The following is a 26560-nucleotide window of genomic DNA, read 5'->3' on the forward strand; positions in this document are numbered from 1 at the left end:
AGCTTCTTCTCATTCACTTTGGCCAAGGGGCACTGGGACCTGTCCAGCTTTTAGCCTGATTTTATCCTTGTTAAGTTTTTGTTCGTTTGGTTTTTTTTTTAAACACTTTAGACATTATGATCATTGGACTTTGCTGAGTTTCTCCTTAGTTGCTGCTTCTGTACCTCAGTTTTGTTCATTTCCCTGGCACCTGCAGTTAATCTGTGCAGACCATTTGCTTATGTAACTCAAATAGTTCATGGGACATCCGAAAGCTCGTGAGACACACAAAATCCTACATTTAGTTTCAACAGTTTGTCTCTATGTACTCTGAATACCCTCCATTTATGTAAATAATGGCTCTGACTTTATACACATCTGCCCTGTGGTTTAACATAGTCAACTTTTACCTAAGTCTCCCCTTTCCCGTACAGTGGAAACCGCTTCCTTTATCTTAGAAGCGAATGAGAGTCTTCCTTCTTTGTTTTTCCTTCCATTGAAGATTCTCTTTCCTCTTCCTCACTTCCCTGTTCGTCGTACATCCACACCTCACTGAGTTAATAAATTCTTTTGACACTCATTTGACATCCACCCTCCCCCTGCCACCCACCATTTGGTTTCCCTCCTCCGAGAGCTCTGCCCATCACTACTGCATGCCAAGGGTGTGCTCAGACAGTGCCCAGCTGACAATTTTCCAACCCAGCGGGGGGGGTACTTCATTTCTCCCTTATGTTCATGGGCAGTGAGAGGAAACCCCTCCTCCCTCCTCCAAGCACAGGTTGCTGCCACCAGCCTGAGAGACGGTCCTCAGCTCTCTGCTAGGGCCACTTGAAAGTATCTGCTTGAGGGCCTTCCCTGCAAAATTGATTGCCCATCTCTCAAGGTACACTTGTAACTAAAAGGTAGGAGTAGGCCTGAGGAAAACACAGCCATTGAGGGGTTATTTCTCTCCTAGTAGGAAAAGTGATATTAGGCACCAATAAAGTCACTGCCAAGGGCATATAGTATAATATTAATCACGACAAAATGAAAACAAAGCTTCACCCATGTTATCCTAGGATGGGGGAGATTAGACAAAGGGAAGGAGACAAAATGCATCAAGAGAAAATGAAAACCGAGGTGGTAGAAGTGATAATATTGAAGTCTCGAGGTATTGCCAGAAACCTATTCCAAATATATGTACCCACCCCCAGGTACCTAGGAAACTGCAGATTTAATAAAGAAAACATGTTATGCAGGATATTAAAGGACTGGAAATAAGCAAAGCTTGTCTGAGGCTCGCACATAGAAGGGGGGAGAGAGAAGTTAGTGAGATCCTCCTACAACCTCAAGAGAAGGAGGGAGCAATGGCGGTTGGGATTCTTAAGGGCAATACAGACAGAACTGTAAGCTTTAGGAATGATGATTAACTGGAAACTGTGAGGGCTTTAATGACTGACCTCACTTATGAGCTATCATGTTAACTGTCATGCCATGCCAGTTCTGATAGACGACAAAAAATTTAGATCCAAAGGCTCATCAGGCACAACGCTGCATGTTCTGGATCATCATTAATTTTGTGTTAGTTTTCTGAGCTGAAGCTCAGGAATATTTCAAAGAGTATCAGGTGTTTTCTATACAGTTTTAGTAAAGTACCACGAAATCTGGAGAAACTGAGCCTTTCTTCATGAGTGGTAGCTCTGACTGTTAGTCCCTGTGGATGTAGCCAGCCTTATCTTCTAAGGAAACTGCAGACAAGCTTCCTTGAAGACTGCTAGAACATCAATTATCATAATCTATAAAGAATTATCTTCTAACGATGTTAAAAATAATCACAGCTGCCTTCCTTCATTCATCTCTGTTCATTTAGTCAGCAGTAGATAAGGGCAGGGCATAGATATTTACTGACTTCTAGAAGAGGGGATAAATAATACATAAACTATAGGTAACAACAAGAGACAAATCAATTTCATGTAGCCACTGCAATTACGGAAGAATCCGAGATGTCCTTTTAAATGTCCACATGAATAAGACAGGAGGATGTCACTGAGATGTGCATTTTAATGGGTTTATATTTGGTCGAGCTAAATATCTTGGAGGTATTGATGTCTGATGAGAGAAAGGCTTGAAGTGGTGACCTCGTGGAGATCTTCACCCTTGTCTTATTCTTGTGTTTCAGTCTTGGCAGTGATTATTATCACCACAAAGTGGTAGACATATCCAATTCATGAAGGTCAGGAGAGTATGGGAGATAAACGATATTTGGAAGAATGACATGGCATTAAGAACTGCATATAGAATCTACTAAAGCAAACTTAAAAATATAAATATGTCTAGGTTCAAATGCCATCTAACAAACGCAATAGGCTCGATGTAGCCTAAGAACACTTCTGTTAGGAATATTTGACAGCTTGGTTTTAACAAAATACTTACCTTCCAGTGGCTTTCGCTGGCTACTTTTAATCAGAGATTTTTAATAATGATATTGCCATGCTCCCCTCTTAACTGGAGCCTAGTACAAAATATTTGTGTTGTTACTTGATTGAGAATAATCCAATGCAAAATGACTTTGTGATGCGACTATATCTTCCTATTCTAAGTTAAAGAAATTAGCAATTCTCATATCCTATGCACTTAAATTTTAGGTTAACTTCAGGATTCTCAATTTAATGAGATACCAAATTACTGAAAACTTCCTCATGAACAGGAAAGAAACATTAAAGGAAAAGGGTAGAATCTTTGCTTGCCAGACAACATTGGAAAAAAATGACAATGTTTTGTAATGGAGAAGATATCAAAATAATCTTTCTAAATACATGATATTAAATGGCCTAGTTGCCAGGTCATGGAAAAAATGTCTAGAAGAAAGATCATGTTCATTTTAGTTGATCATAATGTGAGTTGATGATGAATGATGTTTTAGTAACCATGGTCTCTAACTGTGCATATGTCTAAGGCCCTAACCAGATGTTAGTTGTGCTGTCTTAAACCCCCTGTTCTAGGTGTCGACAAAGTTCAAAGACCCTCCTAAAATTTCATGGGCCTGTGATGTCAGTAGCCAGTCATACTGGCAGTCAGTGTGAGAACAGTTGAGAAGCATGCCTTTAGCCCAATCACAAAATAGCAGTTGTGAGCTATGAGACAATTAAGCAACCTCAAAAATTTGGAAGGACTTTCTCAAATACTAATTGGCAGCTTGGACTAATTAGTCATTTTACTTTTGGTTTAGTCAAATACATGATAGAGATTGATAGAGTTTAGGAATGAGAAAGAGAGGGGGAGGGGAGAGAAGGAAGGAAGGAAAAAAGGAAAGAAAGAAAGAAAGAGGGAGGGAAGGAAGGAAGGAAGAAGGAAAGGAAGGAAGGAAGGAAGGAAGGAAGAAAGAAAGAAAGAAAGAAAGAAAGAAAGAAAGAAAGGAAGGAAGAAAGGAAGAGAGAAAGAATAAAGAAAGAAAGGATAATTTGCATCTTTGAGTCCCTTATGGCCAGATTTTTTGTGTGTGAAATACATAACTGATGTGATCTTGTTTTAACTTGCTAGAGAAATGCCATTCTATATTCTTTCTGCTCACATATGAAAGAATGAATCTGCTATACTCGCCTGAATTATGCCTGAAAGTCATTTCGACTAAGTTTAGCTCTAGGGTGTCCTCATTCTGAAGTGAGTTTTTTGAAGTATTTTTCAAGTTAGGCCCTGAAAACACAAAAGTATTAAAACACTGTGAGACCAGTGGTGAGCCTTATCAGAAAAGCTGGTTATGTAACATCATAAGGATTCTGTTCTTTCTCATTCCATCCTGAAAGTATCAGAGCATGAATTCAGAGGAAGCTACCCAAGGCAGGCCTGTGTCTGAGGATGTGGATCAAAGAGATGCTGGCAAATGTTCCACTGTCAGAAAAACCTCCTGTCTCACAAGATAAAAGCCTATCTATACAGAACATGGCTTCCATTTATTTCTGTTGTACCACCCAATACCCACCCTGCTCAAGTGTTATGAGGAAGTGGCTTGAACTGTTTATCTAACTTTAGAACTCAGTGATGATACAGTATATTCCTACTATGGAAATGTCACTGCTATGGTCCTCTGCTCTCCATGCAGGCCCCCCATGGAAGACTCTCAGACCCTACTGACCCCTGTGGTGAGCTGTGGGCCTCCTGGAGCTCTGTTGACCCGTCCTGTCATCCTCACTCTGCATCACTGTGCAGACCCTAACACCGAGGACTGGAAGATCCAGCTCAAAAACCAGGCAGTGCAGGGACAGTGGGAGGTGAGTTGAATGTCTGTGGGAGAAACATGATACTCACTGTCCATCATTCAGAGGAGACCTTTATTTTCAAAGCAAAGCAGGGCATCCTTTAGCTCACACTCAAAATGAGAGACAGAAGACCAGTAACTACTTCCTTATCTCTTGACTGATGGGCACCAGAAAGCTGATTTTCAAAATCAGCTCACAGAATAAAAGAGACTCAAAAATCCCAGGGAACCCTCTGTTAGGAGTATAGGCACCAAAAGTTGGGAGAGGAGGAAAGGAGGGGTCATCAGAACTTGCATCAGAACTTTTCACTTAGCATCTGTCTCTCAAGAATATCTTTATCAAATACATATGTAAATGATAGTATAAATATATATGTTTTAAAAATTACATATGCAAAATGTGAAGTTACAATATAATCACTTATGGTATTTTTAGCCAAAGAAATTACAAAGATACAAATGGAAGTTTAAAAGCTATAATATTTTAGGAAAACTGACTTAGCAGCAAAACACAGTATTGCGGGATTAACTACGTTTCTCCTTTCTACGAACATTGTCTACACTTGACCATATGAAGGAATCATTCCTTATTAGAGTACCTCAAGTCTAGGATTGAGTTTGGGGTTATGTCTTCAAATAGATTTAGACAGGTCTCACTTTAATATCATTTAATCTTCAACTATATTAAAACTACAACTAAACACACAAAGAATACCTAAAGCTCTAGCTTAAGTGTTTACAAGGTACTCTGCTAAGTGCCCTTTCCATCTCTGGGCCTAAATGATGGCAATGAAGATATAGGGGTGAACTAGGGAGTCCAGGAAAATACAAGGAACATTCTCATGTAAGCCCTTACAAGGCATGTTTGGGCCGTAATAGGCACGGTTGGTTTTCCTGAACTACACACCCAGGTCCTTCTGTCTCCAGTGTCATGAGGCCTAGAATAGCCTTAGAGGCCCTGAGCTGCTTTTCTCTTCCATGTAAGATTCCTTTATATTTACGTCAAACTATGATTTCATTGGTTGTATTAAACTATGGCTCATTCTATGTCAGATGATGTCATAAGGCCTAGCCTAAAAACCATTATCTGAGGTAGTGGTGAGCTCTCGCCTACTACATTTGTATCATTATCCAGACCTGGAAACTAAGTTTCATTCACTAGTGTTTTTGAGTGGTTGGGAGTCACTATGAGTTAGACTCACCTGGTAAAAAGCATTGTAGAAGTGACTCGTGCTCTGTGAAGACAAAATGACCTAATTCAGAGATTGAATTGTGTTCATGACTATGTTTTATCTCCCACACGTCCTTCTCCATCCAACTTGCTTAGAAGTTGGGAGAGAACATGAAATTCAGAACCTCTACTTGTCTGCAGTAAACCATGGCTCTGCTGGCCTTGTGCCTGTCATCCCGTTGGCTGACCTCACGGGAACTCAACTCATAACCAAGCCTTGTGCTTTATTAGCCCGGTCTTCAGCATGTCTCATCACCTTCCACCCTGACTACTGGAAGCTTGTGGAATGTTGACTCTTGACTGAATGACCTCCTTCTTTGTTAGTATGTAGGCTAAGCCATTTAGTTATATGGCAATAAATCAAAAATCATCACTTCTACTTATTTGGTTCTAAATATTTTTATATCTAAAATAAATGAACTGTTTTATGGATAGCATAAGAAAATTAGCAGGGACATATGTAAAACGCAGTATGTCCTTGCCACATCTCTCCTTGTGGAGATTCTGAGAGCTGAGGTTATTTAGGAGAAATAATAGCATTCTGAGAAATTACTGTAGTATGAATTTTGGAAGAGAAAGTACAGTACAATATAATATCTTAATTCCTCTAATTTTAAATGTGGATTCTTGGGGAAAGGTTGATATGCTAGGTTGGTATGTCAACAATTTATACTTTTAGATTCAATAAGACGTTGAAAGATTAAAACACCAAATTTTCAGAAGCACAGAGTGAGCTCAAGTATCCTAAAATAAAAGGGATAATTTATTATTATCTTTTGGCTTTTCATGTAGATCCCAGGATACTTATGTCAAGTGTTACATCCATGTATAGACAGTGATGGAAAGAGCTGATGCTGGAGAATGAAAATAGGTACCACAAACCTTGAGAACGATGAGCTAGAACTCAGGGACATATTTCCGTTTTATCTCCCACCATCCATGGTGGCTGGCCTGTGTCTTTGTTAGCATAACCACGTTCCCTTCCCCATCATCCCCAGGATGTTGTGGTGGTTGGAGAGGAAAACTTCACAACCCCCTGTTACATTCAGCTGGATGCAGAGGCTTGCCATATTCTCACGGAGAACCTCAGTACCTATGCCCTGGTTGGGCAGTCCACCACCAAAGCAGCTGCCAAGCGCTTGAAGCTGGCCATCTTTGGGCCCCTCTGCTGCTCTTCCCTGGAGTATAGCATCAGAGTCTACTGCCTGGATGACACACAGGATGCCCTGAAGGTAAGTGTTTCCCACCTACCCAACCGTCTTCACCCTGACCTGGAAGCAAAGGTTTGGAGTGACCTTACGCACCTGGTAGTGGCTCTGGGCAGGTGTGCAAACACATGCATAGGGTCCCAGAGGAAGCAGTTATACAAACGGATATATCTCAGAGGCCATGCTGATAAATAAGCCGTTTTCTCTGTGCTAATTCCTCCCAAGGGCTACTTTTGTTTACTTTACTTTAGCTCTTTTAATGAAAAATGTAGAAGAATTTGGCAACGGAGCCCATGGATGGTAAATAATCTGCTTCCATGTTTATCTCAGCTGTGTTCTTCCTATAAAAGAAATTGGCATAATTGCTCACACTGTATGTTCCTCTTGTGTGCTACTTCATTTATATGCTCTCCCATTCTTTTTACGAGGGCTGTGAGGGAGAGGGTTAGCATTTGACAACAGGCTGCTGCTTTGCAGAATAAATGAGCTTAATTCCTGGTGTGATTATTGCCATTCGTTTTATCCCATTTGAAGCTTCAAGGGATATAATAAGTGCCTTTGAAGAAGTTATGATCTAGAAGGAGGAATAAAGGAAACGTGCCAGGGTTGAGGAGATAAGCCAGAACATGATGAATGTCACAGCTGAGATGCAACATTCTGTGAGAGTTCAGGCAGAGCAACTACATGGTATTTTAAGAAAATCGGAACAAGAGCTAATGTTTAAGTCTTGTTATAATGGAAGGTTTTAAGCATCGTTGATAGGAAAAAAGCATTAAAGATGCCTAGATATGTGGGACAGGCTGAAGACGCATGAAAGTGAACCAGAATTGATGCCTTTATGCAGATGTATTACAAGCTGAAGATAGCATCTTCACGTAAGATGGAGCTTAGCTATCCAAGATAGTGTGTGGGGAGTACAGTGGTTTAAACAGAAGCAAGGCATGATTGGAAATTCACACTAGACCCACGAGTCTGACTTCAGTGGACAGAGTCAACTTAATAAGAAGATGTGGCAGAGCTGTGATGATACCAGAGGAAAGAGAAGAAGGAAATAGGGATACGAGGTCCTCAGCAAGCAGCATGGTGACTCGCTCAGCTAGAGGATAGAAGATCAAACCTCTATACCTAACAGTGGCAAATCTAGGAAGCCCAGTGTGAGGGTGTCAGCGGGGTTGGGCTCCAGTAAGGACTTCTTCCAGGTTTCAGACAGCCAGTCCCTTGCCGAGTCTTAATGAAGTAGAGATGATCGGGAAGGTGTGGAGGCCCTTTTATAATGACATCTCTCTCATTCAGAAGAGTCTTACCTCATCATATAATTATCTTCCAAAAATCCAGTCTCTTAAACCTCTCACCCTGTGGATGTGGATCACACAAACATTTGTTGTCAATAGTAATTTTACTTATGGACTATTGAGTTAGGGGTATAAATCTGGCACCTAAAGATATCCAAGGGACAATTTTATATATATATATACATATATATATATATATATGTGTGTGTGTGTGTGTGTGTATGTATATATATGTATATATATATGTGTGTGTATGTATATATATGTGTATGTATATGTGTGTGTATGTTTATATGTGTGTGCGTATATATATATGTGTGTATATGTGTGTGTGTGTGTGTGTGTGTGTGTGTGTGTGTGTCTTTATCCCTGTCAAACAGTCTCTGTTCTCCTCCCTCCTTTGATCCTCCTTAACCTTTGGAACTATTCTTTTAAGGCATTATCCTATAAAATAAACTTCTTCAAATTACACATAAGTCAGATTATGCAGTATTTGTCTCATTCTTTGATAACATACTATATTCCATAAATATGTGTATAACATAAATATGATACAACAGTTATAAAATAATATATGCTTTTCAAACAAATATATATGGGGTTGATTTTCTGAACAGACAACAGATCCCAACATCCAGATCCAGGCATCAATGATATCAAGCTGATATTTGTCCACTGCACTAAGAAGGAAAAATATCCAAAGACAAGAGTGGACGAATGACTATTACTGAGTGCTTCTATCTACCAGTCAAAATTCTACATATTTTTTATTAACTCATTTAATCTTTACAATAACCCAAGAAAGTATCGTTATTCTATTTAACAGATGTGGACTCCAAAGATCAGGAAAGTTTAAGCGACTCTAGGTCACACAGCAATGTTGTAGAGAAAGCAAGCCTCGGGTGTGAGCAGTTAACTACAGTTGGTCTATGGAACTAACTTGAATGTATAGCCAGAGAGGGACTAAGGAGAAGTTGCCATGATATGGGAGCAGGAAAGCCAGCCAGTAAAAGGAAATTAGAGTAGCAGGGGAGGGAAATAAGAGTGAAAGGAGACAAGAAAACCAAGGGAAGAACATGTTTGACTGTCAGGATATTTCGTTCTGCAGTTTTTATCAAGGGAATGATTTTGGATTGTGAAAAAATGGAAGTTACAGCTCAGGGATCCTGGGAAGCCTCCTCAAAGACTGTGGTAAGGGAGAAATGAACAGCCATAGGCAACTGCAGTGTTCCTGGTGGATATGGCCAGCAAGGTTTCCAGGAAAAGGAAAGGGACTTTGCTGGTCCTTCCTGATATGGAAGTAAATGATCTGAGTGTGGCCCTGTGTAAGGCTTCAGGTTTTTTCCTTTATCCTCCTTGCAGCTTTGTGGAACACTTCTGAGGCACCAGCAGAATACAAATCATGCTAGATTTAAATTCTTCCTAAAAGGAAAAAAATCTGTAATTTTTGGAGAGCCATGGGGTCTGATTAAAGTGAATCTTCTGAACAATTCCATGAAAAAAATTACTGCAAGAAGCACACAGACATTGACGGTATCTGAAATATGTCATGCACATAACTCATATTCTGACATAGCAATACTCAGAATCTCCCAACCTGCCTTCCCAATAGACACACAAAAATTATGGGAAAATGTTATACTTTAAAAAGTAACTCAATTTGAGTATGCTAATTATAGAACTGGGATAGAAATGGCCAGTGCAAAAGAAGACCAGTGAGTTTGCTCTCAGCCACGAAAGCAGCCCAAGAGCAGCTTGGATCATGGACGGTGCTTTCTAGATACACATTTATAAATGCTCGGCATGTGGGGATCCAGCACTTAGCTGGAAAGAAATGTGAATTATGGATGAGGCATTCTTGTACCTCTTGGGCCTTTAATGATGCAGGAAAACCGAAATCTTGGTAATAAGTAAACGGTCTACTCAACACTCCGAAGAGACAGTTCAGTCATGTCTCGACTACCTTACCCATACTCGAATAGGAACCTGGAGGCTCATTAGCTCAAAAGGGCCCTCCAGTACAAAAGCATACCTTCTTGGCACACTTCCTGCTACTTCTCACTGCAGATCCAGCATCTCCATGCTCTTCCTGTAGTCTTTGGATTTCCAATCTCCTTCCATCACCCTTCCCAGTCCTTCTTTCTCCTTTCCTTTTCATTTCCATTCCCAGTAATTCTTATTTAGTAATTCTTCATCTTCACACATGTATGAAACCCACTTGGGTTTCAGAGATCTGTTCCAGAGTCCTTCTGCAAAGGCTCTGATCTACATTGGCTGGGACTTGGGAGTTTTACCACAATGCGTTTTGCATATTGTACAGTCACGTAAGGACTATTACCTTAAACATGTTCGCACATCTTTGTGTGAGTCCATTAAGGTCACACATCATGCACCCTCAAGTCATTCATTCCCCCATTCCTTCACTTACTCAGCTTAGCCACTGCTGGATCGTCCAGACAGCTCTTTATCTCCTCCAGCACCCACAGAGAAGCCCCATTCTCTTAATTCACCACAAGGCTGAAAAAGTAAGCTCTACTCATTCCCGCACTCCATACCAGCTCTGGGATATCACTCTACTCAAGGGTTGGATTTTTCTCATTCTTGTTCATTACCCACTATATTTTCTTAAGTGCAGATCTCTGCTTCTACCAGCCCAGCAGGGCCTGTTTTGTTGTCTTTTTTTTTTCAACTTATTTTACTCTGAGTAGTCCCTCAAATTCAATGTTACCCCCATATTTGCCATTCTAGGTACATGTTATTTTAGTCTTCTTCCCACTCATGGCATTCATCCATCCATGTAGATGTGTCCATATTCTAGTCTTAGCAGTAACTTCTTTGTCAGGATCTCCAATCTGAGCCTGTGTCTAGTGTAAGACTAAAATCCCATAAGCATCCATCTCTGTTACATTGAAGCTGCCACTGGCTTTTAGAAGAAGCCTCCTCAACCTTCCCTAGTCTCCTGATCTAAAAATCCTCTTCTCTCTTTATCCATCTCCATAGAGAACTCATCTCAAACATATTGTCCCATTGAGCTGCATCAAGCTACACTGATTCACAATGCCAATGATGCATACAAATTTACAAATTCTCTACTTTTTGTTCAGGCTCATTTCCATTTAAACTCATAAGAATCCCCAAGAAGACTAATCTAAGCCATGCCTGTCCTGCTCCCCTTGTCCTTTTATTGATCTCTTCCTAATGCATCATTTTTCACACAGTAGTTGTTCGATTTGGAACTTCTTCTCCATGTTCTAATCAAATCATAGTCATCTGCATTACTAACAGTGTTCTTACTTCTCTATGGATACTCTATAAGCTTGGTCCATATGCCTCCTTGTCTTTGGTGTAATCTCTTCTCTCTAAATCTGGGCACTGAGGGGAAGGAGATCTTCTTCCTGCTTTATGCTTAAAGCTACCTCCTTACCATAGACACTGGCAGCCCATTATTGAGTCTCCAAGGACTTGATCATCTCATAAAGTTGCAGCTGGATGTAGGGAGTCTTTTTGGATTGTGGAAAAATGGAAGCATAAGTCTATGGTGGGGGTCCAAAGGAGTGCTCATTTTCCAAGAATACAAGTTATTAGAAATACAAGTTGCAAGTTATTAGAAAAGGTGGTGGCCTGAACATACCAAGACTGTTGGTTTTTACTTATTAAAAATCAATTCTGGGTATATCAAAAATGTTTTTAAATTTAGCGATATTATTATGGGTATGGCTAGACAAAGAAAAGGAAGCTCCCTATCAGTCAGGCTCAAGAAGCTCTGAAACATCCTTTCATCTTTCTACCTACCTCTTTGAGTTCGGCAGCTTTTGTAACAATTTTCCTGAGTTTTGTTAAGCCCTGGAGCAAAAATGGTCACCTGAAACTTAAAAGCTTCACTTAGCAATTTGGAAGCACTGCTGTAGAATCGGAATGCTAGCAGTGACTGCTGGGGTGAAAGGCAAGGCTGACAGAAGACAGCAGGTATCTTTTATAGACCGTTCAGGAAGCTTTCTTCCTGTGCACACGCATGAAGGGCAGGTGGGAGCAAAGCTGAGGTTGAGTTCACACAAGGAGATAAAGATGCTGGAAACTGTGAGAATAGTCTGGAATAAACTCAAATAGAGAGGTCAAGTATATTGAAAAGATGGACTTTGAAGTATCACTGAGTCGCCTTTTTTTCTCCTCCTCCTTGGGTAATTAAAGTAATAAAAATTATGTTTTCCTTTCATTATTTGCAAAGCCTTAAATCCTAATATAAATAGACTAGAAATTAATAGAGAACAAGGTTATGTTTGGAATAAGTCTTAAAACTCCCAGAGAGAAAAATACATTTATGTAGAAATAAGTAATTCTGCTACACTGTTAACCACTCCTCTTTATAATAAAGACCCTCAATAAATGTTGAAATCTAAAACTTAAAAAAAAGTTATTTGCATTCATGCTATATGCATGTTTATTGAGTTTCTAAAAGACATATTTGTGACCCAGACCACATCATATACATCACCACAATCTGGTTTTCTCTTCAGAGTCTCTGGGTACACAGAAAGCTCTCCCTTAGATTAATCTAAGTCTCAAATATCCTAACATAGGCTGCAGGAGAGAACAGTAACCCTATGAAAGCGAGATACAAAAAGAAAGGTATAAAACACTGAAAGTAGGAAAAACAAAAATGGTTTAGATGATGCTCATTTGACAGTGGTGTGATACCCTCCTGGGCTGAGCATGCTGGGAATGTGTTAAAGGCATAGGTGGCTTCATTTGCATCCAGCCACCTGTTGTCGATTACACTGTTGTCCATCTGCTACTGCCTCATGGTAAGCAGCAGGTGACTTCAAAACTATCTTGTGTATTAAACTGTCAGGGTCCTGGTTTCTGACGTTAATCTATCCATGCATGTTACACATGTATCAAATAAAACCAAGAAAATATGCTATAGGTTCCAGTGACTGTGTCTACCTCGAGGACCCCTGGAAGATTCAAGAACAACGTTTTGGAATTAGGCACAAAATTAGGACTAGATTCTATTAATCTTTCTACATGGGCATTGAGACTATTATGGTATTTTAAAATGTGATAAATCAACAAAGATGTTAAATTTATCTAGTTTTAGGATGTTTCTTCTTTGGTGTAGTCTAGCTGGTCAGATGTTGTCATAGGGATCCGTATGGTGTCTCAGAATGTATCTTCTCATAGTCATCTTCTCATGAGATGTGGAATCAGCCCTATCCTCTATTGTGCAAATGGCCTGCTTAATGAATTGACTTTCGTATGGGGGCCTAGGAAAGGAAAAGTTGCGCTAATCATAACAATACTTCTCTGAGAATACCTGTAAGCTACTGTTCTGAATACATAAATGTATAAATATCTTCCACATCCAAAGAACTTCACCAATATGACCATGTTCTTTCTTGACAGGACAGACATAAAATAATAATGAGTGTTTTATAGTGTAAAGAACTTCCCTTACCTGTGGTCAGTAGGTATTATGAGGATGGAAAGGCGATGGGGCAGATGTTTCATTGTTGGATACAAAGACCGAAGAAGGAACCATGAGAAGGAAGGCAAACAGCCTGAAAAGTCTAAGAAATGAAAATAAAGTAAACTCCCCTCCCTGAAAGTCTCCAGAAGAGAAGGCTGCCCTCATATACTTTAACTGCATATATTAATGTTTGGTTTGGTCTGATGACCTATATAGCACAAGACAGTAAGTTTGTATTATGCTCAATTTTTGGTAATTGCTTATGGAATTTGAATGATAATATGTTAAATGGCAAACAGAAGTTCAACATGAACATCACACACATGTACTAGAGTGAACTGAAAGTTCCCATTCCATGATATTGTGTGAGACACCCTTGCTTACATCAGAAGAATACCTTGGGGAGACAAGTGACACGGCCTCTCTGTTGAACGGGACCCTTGGCACATTGCTGTGAGAGCATCGCAAACTTCATTGACCAGGCAGGCTGTAAATAGCAGCTCAGCCCAAGCATCTGTGGCAGTGGCAGCTGCTGGAACAGCAGGCAGAGCCCTGGAAACGAAGGGACTTTGACGGGGAATGTTCGCACATGGTCACTGGCGTCTAGCCTTATTATGATTATTAAGAATGAAGGCGGGCAGACAGACTTGGGGAAGGGCAGAGCACCCCAGTGTGAACACAGGAAAGGAAAGTAGCAGCATGAGGTGACATTGACCTGAGCAGGTGGAAGAGGCTGGCTGGCTGTCAGCTATTCCCTATTGCCCCGCTCAGCAGCCAGAGGCCTGAAGGCCAGAGGCGGGGACAGCAGGCACAGGGCTGAGAGCTGCTGGCAGGGAACAGGCGAGAGGGACTGCTGCTCTTTTTGGCCTCTGCTTTAGTAGAGTGCAGGCACACTGCTGTGACGGGGGCTATGGAAATAACCACGGTAGCAGAAAGAAACTTCTCATTCCCAAATGACCAGGGCATGTTTCAACACAGGAATAAAGACTAGATAAAAACATGACAGGCTTCACTAAATCGGAAGGCAGATTCAGTACAGACAGTCAACACAATCGCTGAGAGCTGGTCTGAGGTTTAATGCGCTTTGGTGCGCTGAAGCATGCTAAGTTGTTCTTTTTTTTTTTTTATTAACTGAATATTTCTTATATACATTTGAGTGTTATTCCCTTTTCCGGTTTCCGGGCAAACATCCCCTCCCCCTCCCCTTCCTTATGGGGTGTTCCCCCCCACCCCTCCCCCATTGCCGCCCTCCCCCAACAGTCTAGTTCACTGGGGTTCAGTCTTAGCAGGACCCAGGGCTTCCCCTACCACTGGTGCTCTTACTAGGATATTCATTGCTACCTATGAGGTCAAAGTCCAGGGTCAGTCCATGTATAGTCTTTAGGTAGTGGCTTAGTCCCTGGAAGCTCTGGTGGCTTGGCATTGTTGTACATATGGGGTCTCGAGCCCCTTCAAGCTCTTCCAGTTCTTTCTCTGATTCCTTCAACGGGGGTCCTATTCTCAGTTCAGAGGTTTGCTGCTGACATTCGCTCTGTATTTGCTGTATTCTGGCTGTGTCTCTCAGGGCGATCTACACTTCTGCACTTCTTTGCTTCATCCATCTTGTCTAATGGGTGGCTGTATATGTATGGGCCACATGTGGGGCAGGCTCTGAATGGGTGTCCCTTCAGTCTCTGTTTTAATCTTTGCCTCTCTCTTCCCTGCCAAGGGTATTCTTGTTCCCTTTTTAAAGAAGGAGTGAAGCATTCACATTTTGATCATCCGTCTTGAGTTTCATTTGTTCTAGGCATCTAGGGTAATTCAAGCATTTGGGCTAATAGCCACTTATCAATGAGTGCATACCATGTATGTCTTTCTGTGATTGGGTTAGCTCACTCAGGATGATATTTTCCAGTTCCAACCATTTGCCTACAAATTTCATAAAGTCGTTGTTTTTGATAGCTGAGTAATATTCCATTGTGTAGATATACCACATTTTCTGTATCCATTCCTCTGTTGAAGGGCATCTGGGTTCTTTCCAGCTTCTGGCTATTATAAATAAGGCTGCGATGAACATAGTGGAGCACGTGTCTTTTTTATATGTTGGGGCATCTTTTGGGTATATGCCCAAGAGAGGGATAGCTGGATCCTCAGGCAGTTTAATGTCCAATTTTCTGAGGAACCTCCAGACTGATTTCCAGAATGGTTGTACCAGTCTGCAATCCCACCAACAATGGAGGAGTGTTCCTCTTTCTCCGCATCCTTGCCAGCATTTGCTGTCACCTGAGTTTTTGATCTTAGCCATTCTCACTGGAGTGAGGTGAAATCTCAGGGTTGTTTTGATTTGCATTTCCCTTATGACTAAAGATGTTGAACATTTCTTTAGGTGTTTCTCAGCCATTCGGTATTCCTCAGCTGTGAATTCTCTGTTTAGCTCTGAACCCCATTTTTTAATAGGGTTATTTGTCTCCCTGCTGTCTAACTTTTGAGTTCTTTGTATATTTTGGATATAAGGCCTCTATCTGTTGTAGGATTGGTAAAGATCTTTTCCCAATCTGTTGGTTGCCGTTTGTCCTAACCACAGTGTCCTTTGCCTTACAGAAGCTTTGCAGTTTTATGAGATCCCATTTGTCGATTCTTGATCTTAGAGCATAAGCCATTGGTGTTTTGTTCAGGAAATTTTTTCCAGTGCCCATGTGTTCCAGATGTTTCCCTAGTTTTGCTTCTATTAGTTTGAGTGTGTCTGGTTTGATGTGGAGGTCCTTGATCCACTTGGACTTAAGCTTTGTACAGGGTGATAAGCATGGATCGATCTGCATTCTTCTACATGTTGACCTCCAGTTGAACCAGCACCATTTGCTGAAAATGCTATCTTTTTTCCATTGGATGGATTTGGCTCCTTTGTCAAAAATCAAGTGACCATAGGTGTGTGGGTTCATTTCTGGGTCTTCAATTCTGTTCCATTGGTCTATCTGTCTGTCTCTGTACCAATACCATGCAGTTTTTATCACTATTGCTCTGTAATACTGCTTGAGTTCAGGGATAGTGATTCCCCTGAAGTCCTTTTATTGTTGAGGATAGTTTTAGCTATCCTGGATTTTTGTTATTCCAGATGAATTTGCAAATTGTTCTGTCTAACTCTTTGAAGAATTGGATTGGTATTTTGATGGGGATTGCATTGAATCTGTAGATCGCTTTTTTTGGTAAAATGGCCATTTTACTATATTAATCCTGCCAATCCATGAGCATGGGAGATCTTTCCACCTTCTGAGGTCTTCTTCAATTTCTTTCTTCAGTGTCTTGAAGTTCTTATTGTACAGATCTTTTTACTTGCTTGGTTAAAGTCACACCGAGGTATTTTATATTATTTGGGTCTATTATGAAGGGTGTCGTTTCCCTAATTTCTTTCTCGGCTTGTTTCTCTTTTGTGTAGAGGAAGGCTACTGATTTATTTGAGTTAATTTTATACCCAGCCACTTTGCTGAAGTTGTTTATCAGCTTTAGTAGTTCTCTGGTGGAACTTTTGGCATCACTTAAATATACTATCATATCATCTGCAAATAGTGATATTTTGACTTCTTCTTTTCCGATCTGTATCCCTTGATCTCCTTTTGTTGTCTGATTGCTCTGGCTAGAACTTCAAGAACTATATTGAATAAGTAGGAGAGAGTGGGCAGCCTTGTCTAGTCCCTGATTTTAGTGGGATTGCTTCAAGTTTCTCTCCATTTAGTTTAATGTTAGCAACTGGTTTGCTGTATATGGCTTTTACTATGTTTAGGTATGGGCCTTGTATTCCTATTCTTTCCAGGACTTTTATCATGAAGGGGTGTTGAATTTTGTCAAATGCTTTCTCAGCATCTAATGAAATGATCATGTGGTTTTGTTCTTTCAGTTTGTTTATATAATGGATCACGTTGATGGTTTTTCATTATATTAAACCATCCTGCATGCCTGGGATGAAACCTACTTGATCATGGTGGATGATTGTTTTGATGTGCTCTTGGATTCGGTTTGCCAGAATTTTGTTGAGTATTTTTGCGTCGATGTTCATAAGGGAAATTGGTCTGAAGTTCTCTTTCTTTGTTGGGTCTTTGTGTGGTTTAGGTATAAGAGTAATTGTGGCTTAATAGAAGGAATTCGGTAGTGCTCCATCTGTTTCAATTTTGTGGAATAGTTTGGATAATATTGGTATGAGGTCTTCTATGAAGGTCTGATAGAATTCTGCACTAAACCCGTCTGGACCTGGGCTCTTTTTGGTTGGGAGACCTTTAATGACTGCTTCTATTTCCTTAGGAGTTATGGGGTTGTTTAACTGGTTTATCTGTTCCTGATTTAACTTCGGTACCTGGTATCTGTCTAGGAAATTGTCCATTTCCTGTAGATTTTCAAGTTTTGTTGAATATAGGCTTTTATAGTAAGATCTGATGATTTTTGAATTTCCTCTGAATCTGTAGTTATGTCTCCCTTTTCATTTCTGATTTTGTTAATTTGGACACACTCTCTGTGTCCTCTCGTTAGTCTGGCTAGGGGTTTATCTATCTTGTTGATTTTCTCAAAGAACCAACTTTTGGTTCTGTTGATTCATAATAGGGTTCTGTGAAGATAGTGCCCTAGCAAAGCCCTGGACTGGGTCAGCACCAAGGACAGAGCAAAGGGAAGGTCCTAGCTCCACAAGCTAAGGCAAGCACAAACTAGAGGAGGCTGGCTTCTATGACCTTCATGTCTTTGCGGCTCAGTGATTTCTCTATAGTAGCTCCTTACCACTAGTGGACCTGGTACTCATGATCCAGCTCCTTAGTAGAAGTAAATGGAGCCCATTCACATTTCTGTTGGAAATAACGTACACAGAAATAGTCTTTGTTTTTTTAAAGTACAGAGACAGTTCCAAGTATGAAAGTAGACAAGCGAAACAACGAGGTGCTTTTGTCTCCTACCTACCCCCTCTTTCGTGATCAGTGGACTATAAGAAACTGAAATTTAACCAGGAATCCTAATTGGGAGGCTCCTCTGGAGGGAAGTTTGCCCATGGTTGGAAGGCCCATTAGGAGGCAAGAGGTGGCCAATCCCACATGGCTGGACAGTCCTGAAAAACGAGACTTTCTGGTGGTATAGAAAGAACGTAAGAGCCATAGGTTCTCAGCTATGCCTCCATTTCCCTCCCTCCGCTGGGCCCAGTGTGGATATAGCTTACTATCTAAGAGCCTGTGAGAGCCCGGAGCACAGACCAGAGCTGTTTTATTTTTCCACATAGGCCTTTAAAGGAGCTTGGATTTATGATGCCTCTTAAGTGGCCTAGGCTAATGGCTTGGCATGGACAGTGCCTTGGTTTAATTGGTTATTGCGCAAGGTGCTTGTTTCTGTGGTGGAATTCCATGTTGCTGCCTTTGCTGCAGTCTTTCACAGGATTTCAGAATCAATTCAGCCCTCTCTTGGAAGCAGATGCCTCAGCAAGTAGCTTCTCAGATCCCAGGGAAGATATGTGTGCTCCGATGAAGAGATGGAATAGAGATCTGAGGTCCATCACTCTTACATCACACTCGAGATAGTTTTCAAAGTAAAACAAGAGGAAGACACAGTTTATCGGAGTATCCAATAGCTTCACACAGGACATTAGAAGTGAGTCTGGCTGCCAATAAGAAAGACAACCCCAACAAAGGAAGGTGACCTTTATATTTCTAAGCACAAACAACCTAGATGATCCTAATGTTTATTATGACATTTATTTCCAAGGTCATGACATTTTGTTAAATCTTCCTAAATCTTTTGACCTTTGGTTATTATTCTCCATCAAGGTATATGAAATAACCTAACCTTTGTGACTCAACAACATTCTGTCAAAACATTGTTTTAGAGTGGATCTCCTTTCAGCCTGGTTATAGGTTCACATGGTCTCTGTACCATACAGAACAGAAGCAGTGGGCCAAGCCACACACTTCCTAGCATAAGGCACACATCTCAATGACACCAAGTGACTGTTTTCAAGAAGGCCAGGAGAGGAAAGCTTTTAGCTGTAAACTCACGTTTCGCTGATGAGCATGTCAGTTATTTTTAATTTCATCATTGTATCCATATCACATGTTTTAATCAAAGTTTCATGGAGGAAAACTCGAGAAAAACAAGTTTGTTATGTACAAGTCACCATGTATTTTTCAGTTGAAATAGCCATAGCACATCTCAGATTAGAACACTGAACACTAGAAATATGGGAACTAAGCTTGACTAGTGTCTTAGTTAGGGTCTTACTGCTGTGAACAGACACCATGACCAATGTAAGTTTTATAAAGGACAACATTTAATTGGGATGCTTACAGGTTCAGATGTTCAGTCCATTATCATCAAGGTCAGTGCATGGCAGCATCCAGGCAGGCATGATGCAGAAGGGACTCAGAGTTTTATATCTTCATCCGAAGGGAGCCAAGAACAGACTGAGCATCCTCAGGAGCTAGGAAGAGGATCTTCAAGCCCACCCTCACAGTGACACACTTCCTCTAACAAGGCCATACGTTCTAATAGTGCCACTCCCTGGGCCAGGCATATGCTGGCCATCACAACTAGCACGTCCTGTGTATTGATCCCTCTTCTGACACAAAAGTTACAGGTGGGATCCGCTGAGCATGACTAGTCATTTTGACTCACAGGTGCATTTACATGATTTTTTTACCAAGGAGTTCTACTTACTCATTGAAATATTTTATTTGTGCTTGAGTATCTTTAGTGCTTTGGTTGGTTGTTGTTGTTTTGTGTTTTTTATTTTATTTATTTTTTTGAGACAGGGACTGCATATGTCACTCTAGTGTCCTGGAACTCACTAGGTAGATCAGGCTGGCCTTGAACTCAAAAAGATCCATTTGGCTCTGCCCCCCAAGAGTGCTGTTTAAAGGTGTATGCCACCACATCCAGCCAGTGCTTTGGTTCTTGTCTCCTGTAATTTGTGGTCTTTTTTGTCAACTTGAATATTCTAATTGTAGTAACACTAGTCACTATTTTTCAGGGAAAAAACTGTTTTAAATTTGAGTAATAATCCTGAGTTAATTCCTTACACTGATATTGTCATAAGAACAGCTGTTTATACCATCCACCTTTAAGACAGAGAAAAAGTTCATACAGCCTAAAGCCCAGGGCCCCATTGCCCAACAAAAGACAACATTAGTACTTCACGTTTATTAATCTCAGCTTATACCTTTGACTTTATAACATAACAGTGACGTATTAGTGTGCTAATATGAGTTTTTAATTTGAGATAATTAATTTGAGATAAATTTAATTTTAATAAATTAAAATAAAATTCATAATCAGGCATGTATTGGTAGATGATACATCCTATTGCTAGAAATGTTCAAGAGGTCATGTTCCAGCTCTGCACAGCAGCCTATTATGGGTCTCATGGTTGATGAAGAAATAAAGAGGAGAGAGAGAGAGAGTGAGAGAAAGAGAGAGAGAGAGAGAGAGAGAGAGAGAATGAATATGAATGAGAATATTCTCTGTCCCCACTGCTACTAAATGGTACTTTGTTGTTTGTTTTTCTCTCTCTTTGAAAGGGGCTCCCCAAGCCACTATAGGCTCAATCTTCACGAGAGAAAACTCCCTAGCATGACTTCTGAGAAATTAAATACTGAGCCTTATTCTTGGACTGATTCCAACCCAGACTTTGCTTTCAAAATTTCTTGACATCAAGGTCATGGCCAATAGGCAGCTAAGATTTTGTTAGGTTGCCCATCCTGCCAAGTAAACTGATAATGATAAGATGCTGTCTCCTGGCATTCAATGTTGACTGTCGGGATGGGGTGTACATTCTACATTGTTGGGTACAATTACCTCCCAGAATACAATGCATCTTCTTTCAGACATCCCAGGGAGATAATTTGGATGTAATGAAGATCTATAGTAATCAGATAATTACTATCGATTGCTCTTTAGATGTCTTGATGAGGTAATTAGGGCATTCTGGAAAGAAGCTAGAACTGATTGATTGGCATGACTGTAATCGCAAAGATTTCTAATTATGTTTCTTTTCTTCTAATGGCTTATAAACAAACATCATTTTAGCTTTAGAATCTGTCAGGTGCCAGGTTCACTGGGAACATCGGCTTTCTCTATTATGCTAACTAGACACTGAACATGATCAACATAAGCTCATTATGTGTTCCTGCTGAATCAGAAGCAACTGCAATTAACCCTCACATCTCTGCCCTGTTCCACAGTCTGACAGAAGATTCTTGTCAGTGAATGGGGTGTGCAGTGTCAGGGAGGGTGTCTATGTGTGATAGTGCCTGGCTAGAGCTGTAGGTCCTACTGGGGACCCTGGGAGTCTGCTGAGGTAAGCATAGCAGACCTAGGGCATAGTGACACAGCATCTGTGTCAAGGTGGCTAGTTGGCTGCTCAGCTCCTGTCACAAGTAATAGCTACTCATCAGCAACCACAGAGGAGAGCAGGTCAATACCATCAGACATCTGGACCACACAGTCATCTGTGCCAGAAGGATCTTGCCTCACGGTTTCCATTAGACACTAATTAGAGGACTCCCTATCTGAGACTATGTTCCCCATTATCCTAGTATTTCTTATGCCTCAAAGGACCTTTCAGCAGTTGGGGATGGAAGCTAAGAACCCAGGTAGCAGCAGTTTCACTGAGCTCTTCTCATCTTATTCATGATGTTGTTGAGCTCAGTACTGACTAGATGGCCAGAGAGTGGCGGAGTATTCACTCAACAAATGCAAAGCGCATACTTCTCTGGATATCTTGCAGTATGGATTCAACATGTCCCATGGGGTCCCTCTGTATGTCATACCTTGGTTTTTCTTGAGTGCATGCAGATAGCATTCTGAATGGATGCCTGTATTCTTGGGTTTCCCCTTGTTTGCTGAAATATCACCACCAAAGACAACCATATTTTGCTTTATGCTGTTTGCAATTATGGTTATTTTCCTGAATCCCCACTTTCAAAAGGTCATGAATTATACAATAGTTTAATCGTTAAAACTTTGGTAGCATGAGAGAAGTTCAAAAGAGGTTCATTTCATGCTTTGATATTGATAACTTACAGTAAGCTGCTGTTTGGATAATCTCAGCTGTAGTTGGAAATGCTTCATTAAGTCCCATTAAGCAGCTCGAAGAATGGAAGTGAATATAGACTCTGTCTTCCTGTAACATCTTTATACTATAAATGAAGGATGGAGTGGGGTTTCTTCACCTAGAATTTTTGAGAAAGGGGGAAGCCTTTTCAAAATCTAATCTGGGTAGCTGTTTGATTACAATCTATATGCATTATCTGTATGCAAAGATAGATATATAGATATATAGATATAAATTGAGGCTCAGTTGATAAAGTTCTAGCCATGAAATCCAAGAACCTATATTACAAAAAAAAAAAATGTTGGGTATGATAGCACATGCTTGTATTTCCAATACCAGGGAGACAAGAGTCAACCTTTGAGGTCGCTTGCCTAGCCTATTTGAAGACATCCAAGCTAATGAGAAACCCTATCTCTGAACAAAGGTGGACCTCAAATGAATGTCGCTCAAGGTTTTCCTTTGTGCATATGCACACATACATGAAGTTTGAGTAACTATGACTTAGGTATTTATACATTCCTGTACATAAATAAGCCATGAGAGACTAAACTGAATGTCTAAAATAACCCATAGTTTTGGTGGTGGTGGTTTGGTTGGCTTTTACAAATGTAACAAAGAAGTCATCTTTTAATTATCAGTCCCTTTCAAATTTCATTAAAAATCTACTTTCTTATCGGTTTACTTTTATCAATATTTTTTCTTGTATTCATATCTCTGTCCATTCTCAATATCAGTCTCTTGTTCTTGCAAACTGCAAAAAACAAATTGCTCAGTTTTCTCACATGTAGTGTGATGCAAATTCCACAGGCTACTCACCAGTGCATCTTAAGACTGCACAAGATGGTCAGGATTTCATAGTAAAGGCCTCAGACCTGCAGGTGCTTGTTTTCACAACATTGGGCAAGTACAGTGCTCTATCCAACAGACATGGAAAAGAAACGTGTCTATTTGATGAGAAGTCTGATGGAAATTAGGCAGTTCTATCAATAATATACCTTGCTTTGGAATGTGTCATTGTAGGAAGTTCTACAACTGGAAAGGCAAATGGGAGGACAGCTCCTAGAAGAACCCAAGGCTCTTCATTTTAAAGGCAGCATCCACAACCTGCGCCTCTCAATTCATGACATCGCCCATTCCCTCTGGAAGAGCAAATTGTTGGCTAAGTATCAGGTGAGGCTACCAAGAGACACTAACTACGGAGAGGGATATAAGACAGATGATTGGGATGTTGTGGTCATAGATGTCTCCTTTCTTGGAGACATTCCCAATGACTCCTGTGCTAACACTTATTTCTCCAAAACGGTATGGGCCCAGGGTTTGGAAAAATGCCCAATCAACCTACTTAAAGGAGTGGTTTTTAAAGTATTCTTCTTATAATAACTGTACTGTTGTTTTAGTAAGTTAGTTTTCAACATTCAGTGCATTAATAGGAACAGCCTCAAGGGCATCCAAGGGAGGAGATGGGACACTGCTACTTGGTCTGACATACATTGTTTTCCATCTTGCTACCTCACATAATCCCTGGACTTTGCAGGGACCATGGTTTGGTGGCTGTCATGGTATGTCAGTGAAAGGCACTGTTACTCACTGGTCCTGGATTTGGCACCAGAACCTCAACCTAAACACCGTATTCATTCATGGGTCTTTTCCTTGGCTTAATTACCACAAGCATATAGGATCGGTTCTGTACAGTAATTTCAACAGTGACTAGTGAGTATCTTGTATGGGCTTCATGCCTCTCTGACTAAGGGCTGTTCTGTGAGTACTGATTTCCAACTGGAGTGAACTATAGCTGCCCCTGCCCTGGGCAAAGGCAGGGTAAAGGCATGAAAAAATGTGGGTCATCACAACATCCTGTGCTAGCTTTGCTCTTCTCTAATACATCACACCAGGGATCCTTTTAAGGAGAAATGATAGACTGTGCAAGATTTCCTTTAAGGTCTTTCTAAGCTTTCTAATCATCTCATCAACGATGGCTGCTTTTCTAAATGAGAGGCAGATACACTGGTTCAGTGTGGTTTCTAGAGTTGATTCCATGGGTTCCAGTCACAACCAATCAACTTCCTCACTGTTCTCTAGTAGCTGTTACTTAACCTCTCTGAATCTCTGTTTTTTTGTGTGAAGGGAGGTGAGACCATATTTGCACAGAGAGTAATCATGAAGTTTGATGAGGTGGAAAACTGAAAGGCTTCAGTATTTAATGGATACACTCAGCAGCTCTTGTTCATGGTTACCACCCCATGTCTTCCAGGAAATTCCATTTTACCACATCTGGAGTGGCTCTCAAAGAAACCTCCACTGTACCTTCACTCTGGAAAGACTCAGCCTAAACACAGTAGAGCTGGTTTGCAAACTCTGTGTGCGGCAGGTTGAAGGAGAAGGGCAGATCTTCCAGCTCAACTGTACTGTGTCAGAGGTAAGACACTCTTATGATCCTGGAGAGGACCTTGGGAAAGAATGGTTAGGGGTGGGCAAATCTTTTCCTGTGTAAGTAACACAGAAGACTTCCCAAGCTGTTCTTAGGTGCTTAATGCAATGGGGAGAGGAATTGTTTTGCAAAACTAAGTTTTCGTATGCCATCCATTTAAGATTCATACTGTAACGTATAAAAAGAGATCTGAGAAAAAGACATGACAGTAAATCCTGGTAATCCCCAACACTACTGAGAATTGCTTCAAATAAATCCAAGGCTAGCTTAGCTTAAGTTGTGAGTTGTGGGCCAGCCATGGCCACATAGTGAGACCACATTTTCACACACTGTGAGAGAAACACAATTAAGATCTGAACTCTAGGCTGGGGATTTAGCTCAGTGGTAGAGCGCTTACCTAGGAAGCGCAAGGCCCTGGGTTCGGGTCCCCAGCTCGAAAAAAGAAAAAAAAAAAAAAAAAAAAAAAAAAAGATCTGAACTCTAAGTGCAAGATCTTAGTAGTATGCACACAGCACTTGCCACCAGCATCCTTCATCTGTTTGCTTCTCTCTCACAGGGACTTCTGTCATTTTATAATAATCATGTGCTACTGAGTAGAATGAAGAAAAGGAAGGGCACCTGTTACCCCACTTTGCTCCCATATTGAAAGGAGAAACTTTTAGGCTTCCTTTCTTTCTCTAACCTCCAAATATCAGAGAAGGTGTCCTTCACCCCAGAGTGGGACATACTCCAGGAATAGAAGAAAAGTCCATACTCTCCATAGTGGTCAGTTTTTCTTTGTCCGCTATGATTTTCTCACACACACAGCTGGTCATTTTTAAACATTCATATTCCAGCAGTAACAATAGTTGCTGTTATTTCAAACCTCGCTGTAAGGAAATAGGAGGTACCCATGACCTTCTCTGTCCTCTTCGGATGCAAAGACTATGGTTTGAAAAGCGGTAAGCCTTCATGTTGGAAGAACAAAGGAGGATGAATAAGCCATTTGCTCCGAACGCTGCCCCTTGAGGCCCCTTGGAACCCAGCTCCATGCTGCTGTGCGAGCTACAAAGCCTATGAACACTACTACAGCCAGCAGAGTATGATTTAAAACACTTTTTTTTTTTTGTCTTCTGCTTGGAGATGACTGCAATGTCAGTCTGTCTGGCCTGTCTTGTGCCACATGCCCTATTTAAAGATGATCTCCCTTAGCAAAGGAGGCAGAGGTGGGTGGGGTGGGGGGGAGCGTGTGAGCTCATTGAAGCTCCAATCTTCTTTCCCACAGCCTGTGAGGCGCGGTCATCCTCTCCTCCTGTAGTTTCATGAGACTTCTGACTCATAAACAACTTTAGTCACAGACCTCGGTGACATTCATAAGGAATGATCTCTGTGTCAGGGTGCCATGGCAACCGCCAGGCCTTTGGATGCACAGCCCTATCTCCCAGGCACACAGCACCACCCCTGCTGGCTTCGGAGGGTGCTTTCACTTTCCTGGCCCAGCAGGTCTGCAAAGTTCAATAACCACCCAGCTCCTGGGACAACAAAGGCTGTGGAATTTTGGAGGGGGGCAAGGAGTCTGGCCCTTTGATGCATGCTTTCTGTTCAGCATGAACATTTGCTGCTCCCTGAAAAGGTGGATCAGATGCAGCCACAAAGAAACGAGAGCAGCTCTAAGCTCTCCCCCACCAGG

At 41.0% G+C, this 26560-nt stretch overlaps 1 protein-coding gene across 2 annotated transcripts in view; it reads left to right on the plus strand.

Annotated features, from left to right (window-relative positions):
* Positions 1 to 26560, plus strand: part of Unc5c (unc-5 netrin receptor C) — a 352164-nt gene that overhangs the window by 310581 nt on the left and 15023 nt on the right. For both annotated transcript variants that reach the window (XM_032897248.1, XM_032897249.1), the window contains 4 exons: positions 4058 to 4226; positions 6443 to 6676; positions 23484 to 23633; positions 24715 to 24879. In XM_032897248.1, coding sequence (XP_032753139.1) covers positions 4058 to 4226; positions 6443 to 6676; positions 23484 to 23633; positions 24715 to 24879 — 718 coding nt within the window. The remainder of the gene's footprint in view (positions 1 to 4057; positions 4227 to 6442; positions 6677 to 23483; positions 23634 to 24714; positions 24880 to 26560) is intronic.

Source organism: Rattus rattus, chromosome 3 (genome assembly GCF_011064425.1).
Source record: "Rattus rattus isolate New Zealand chromosome 3, Rrattus_CSIRO_v1, whole genome shotgun sequence".
Taxonomy (NCBI): Eukaryota; Metazoa; Chordata; class Mammalia; order Rodentia; family Muridae; genus Rattus; species Rattus rattus.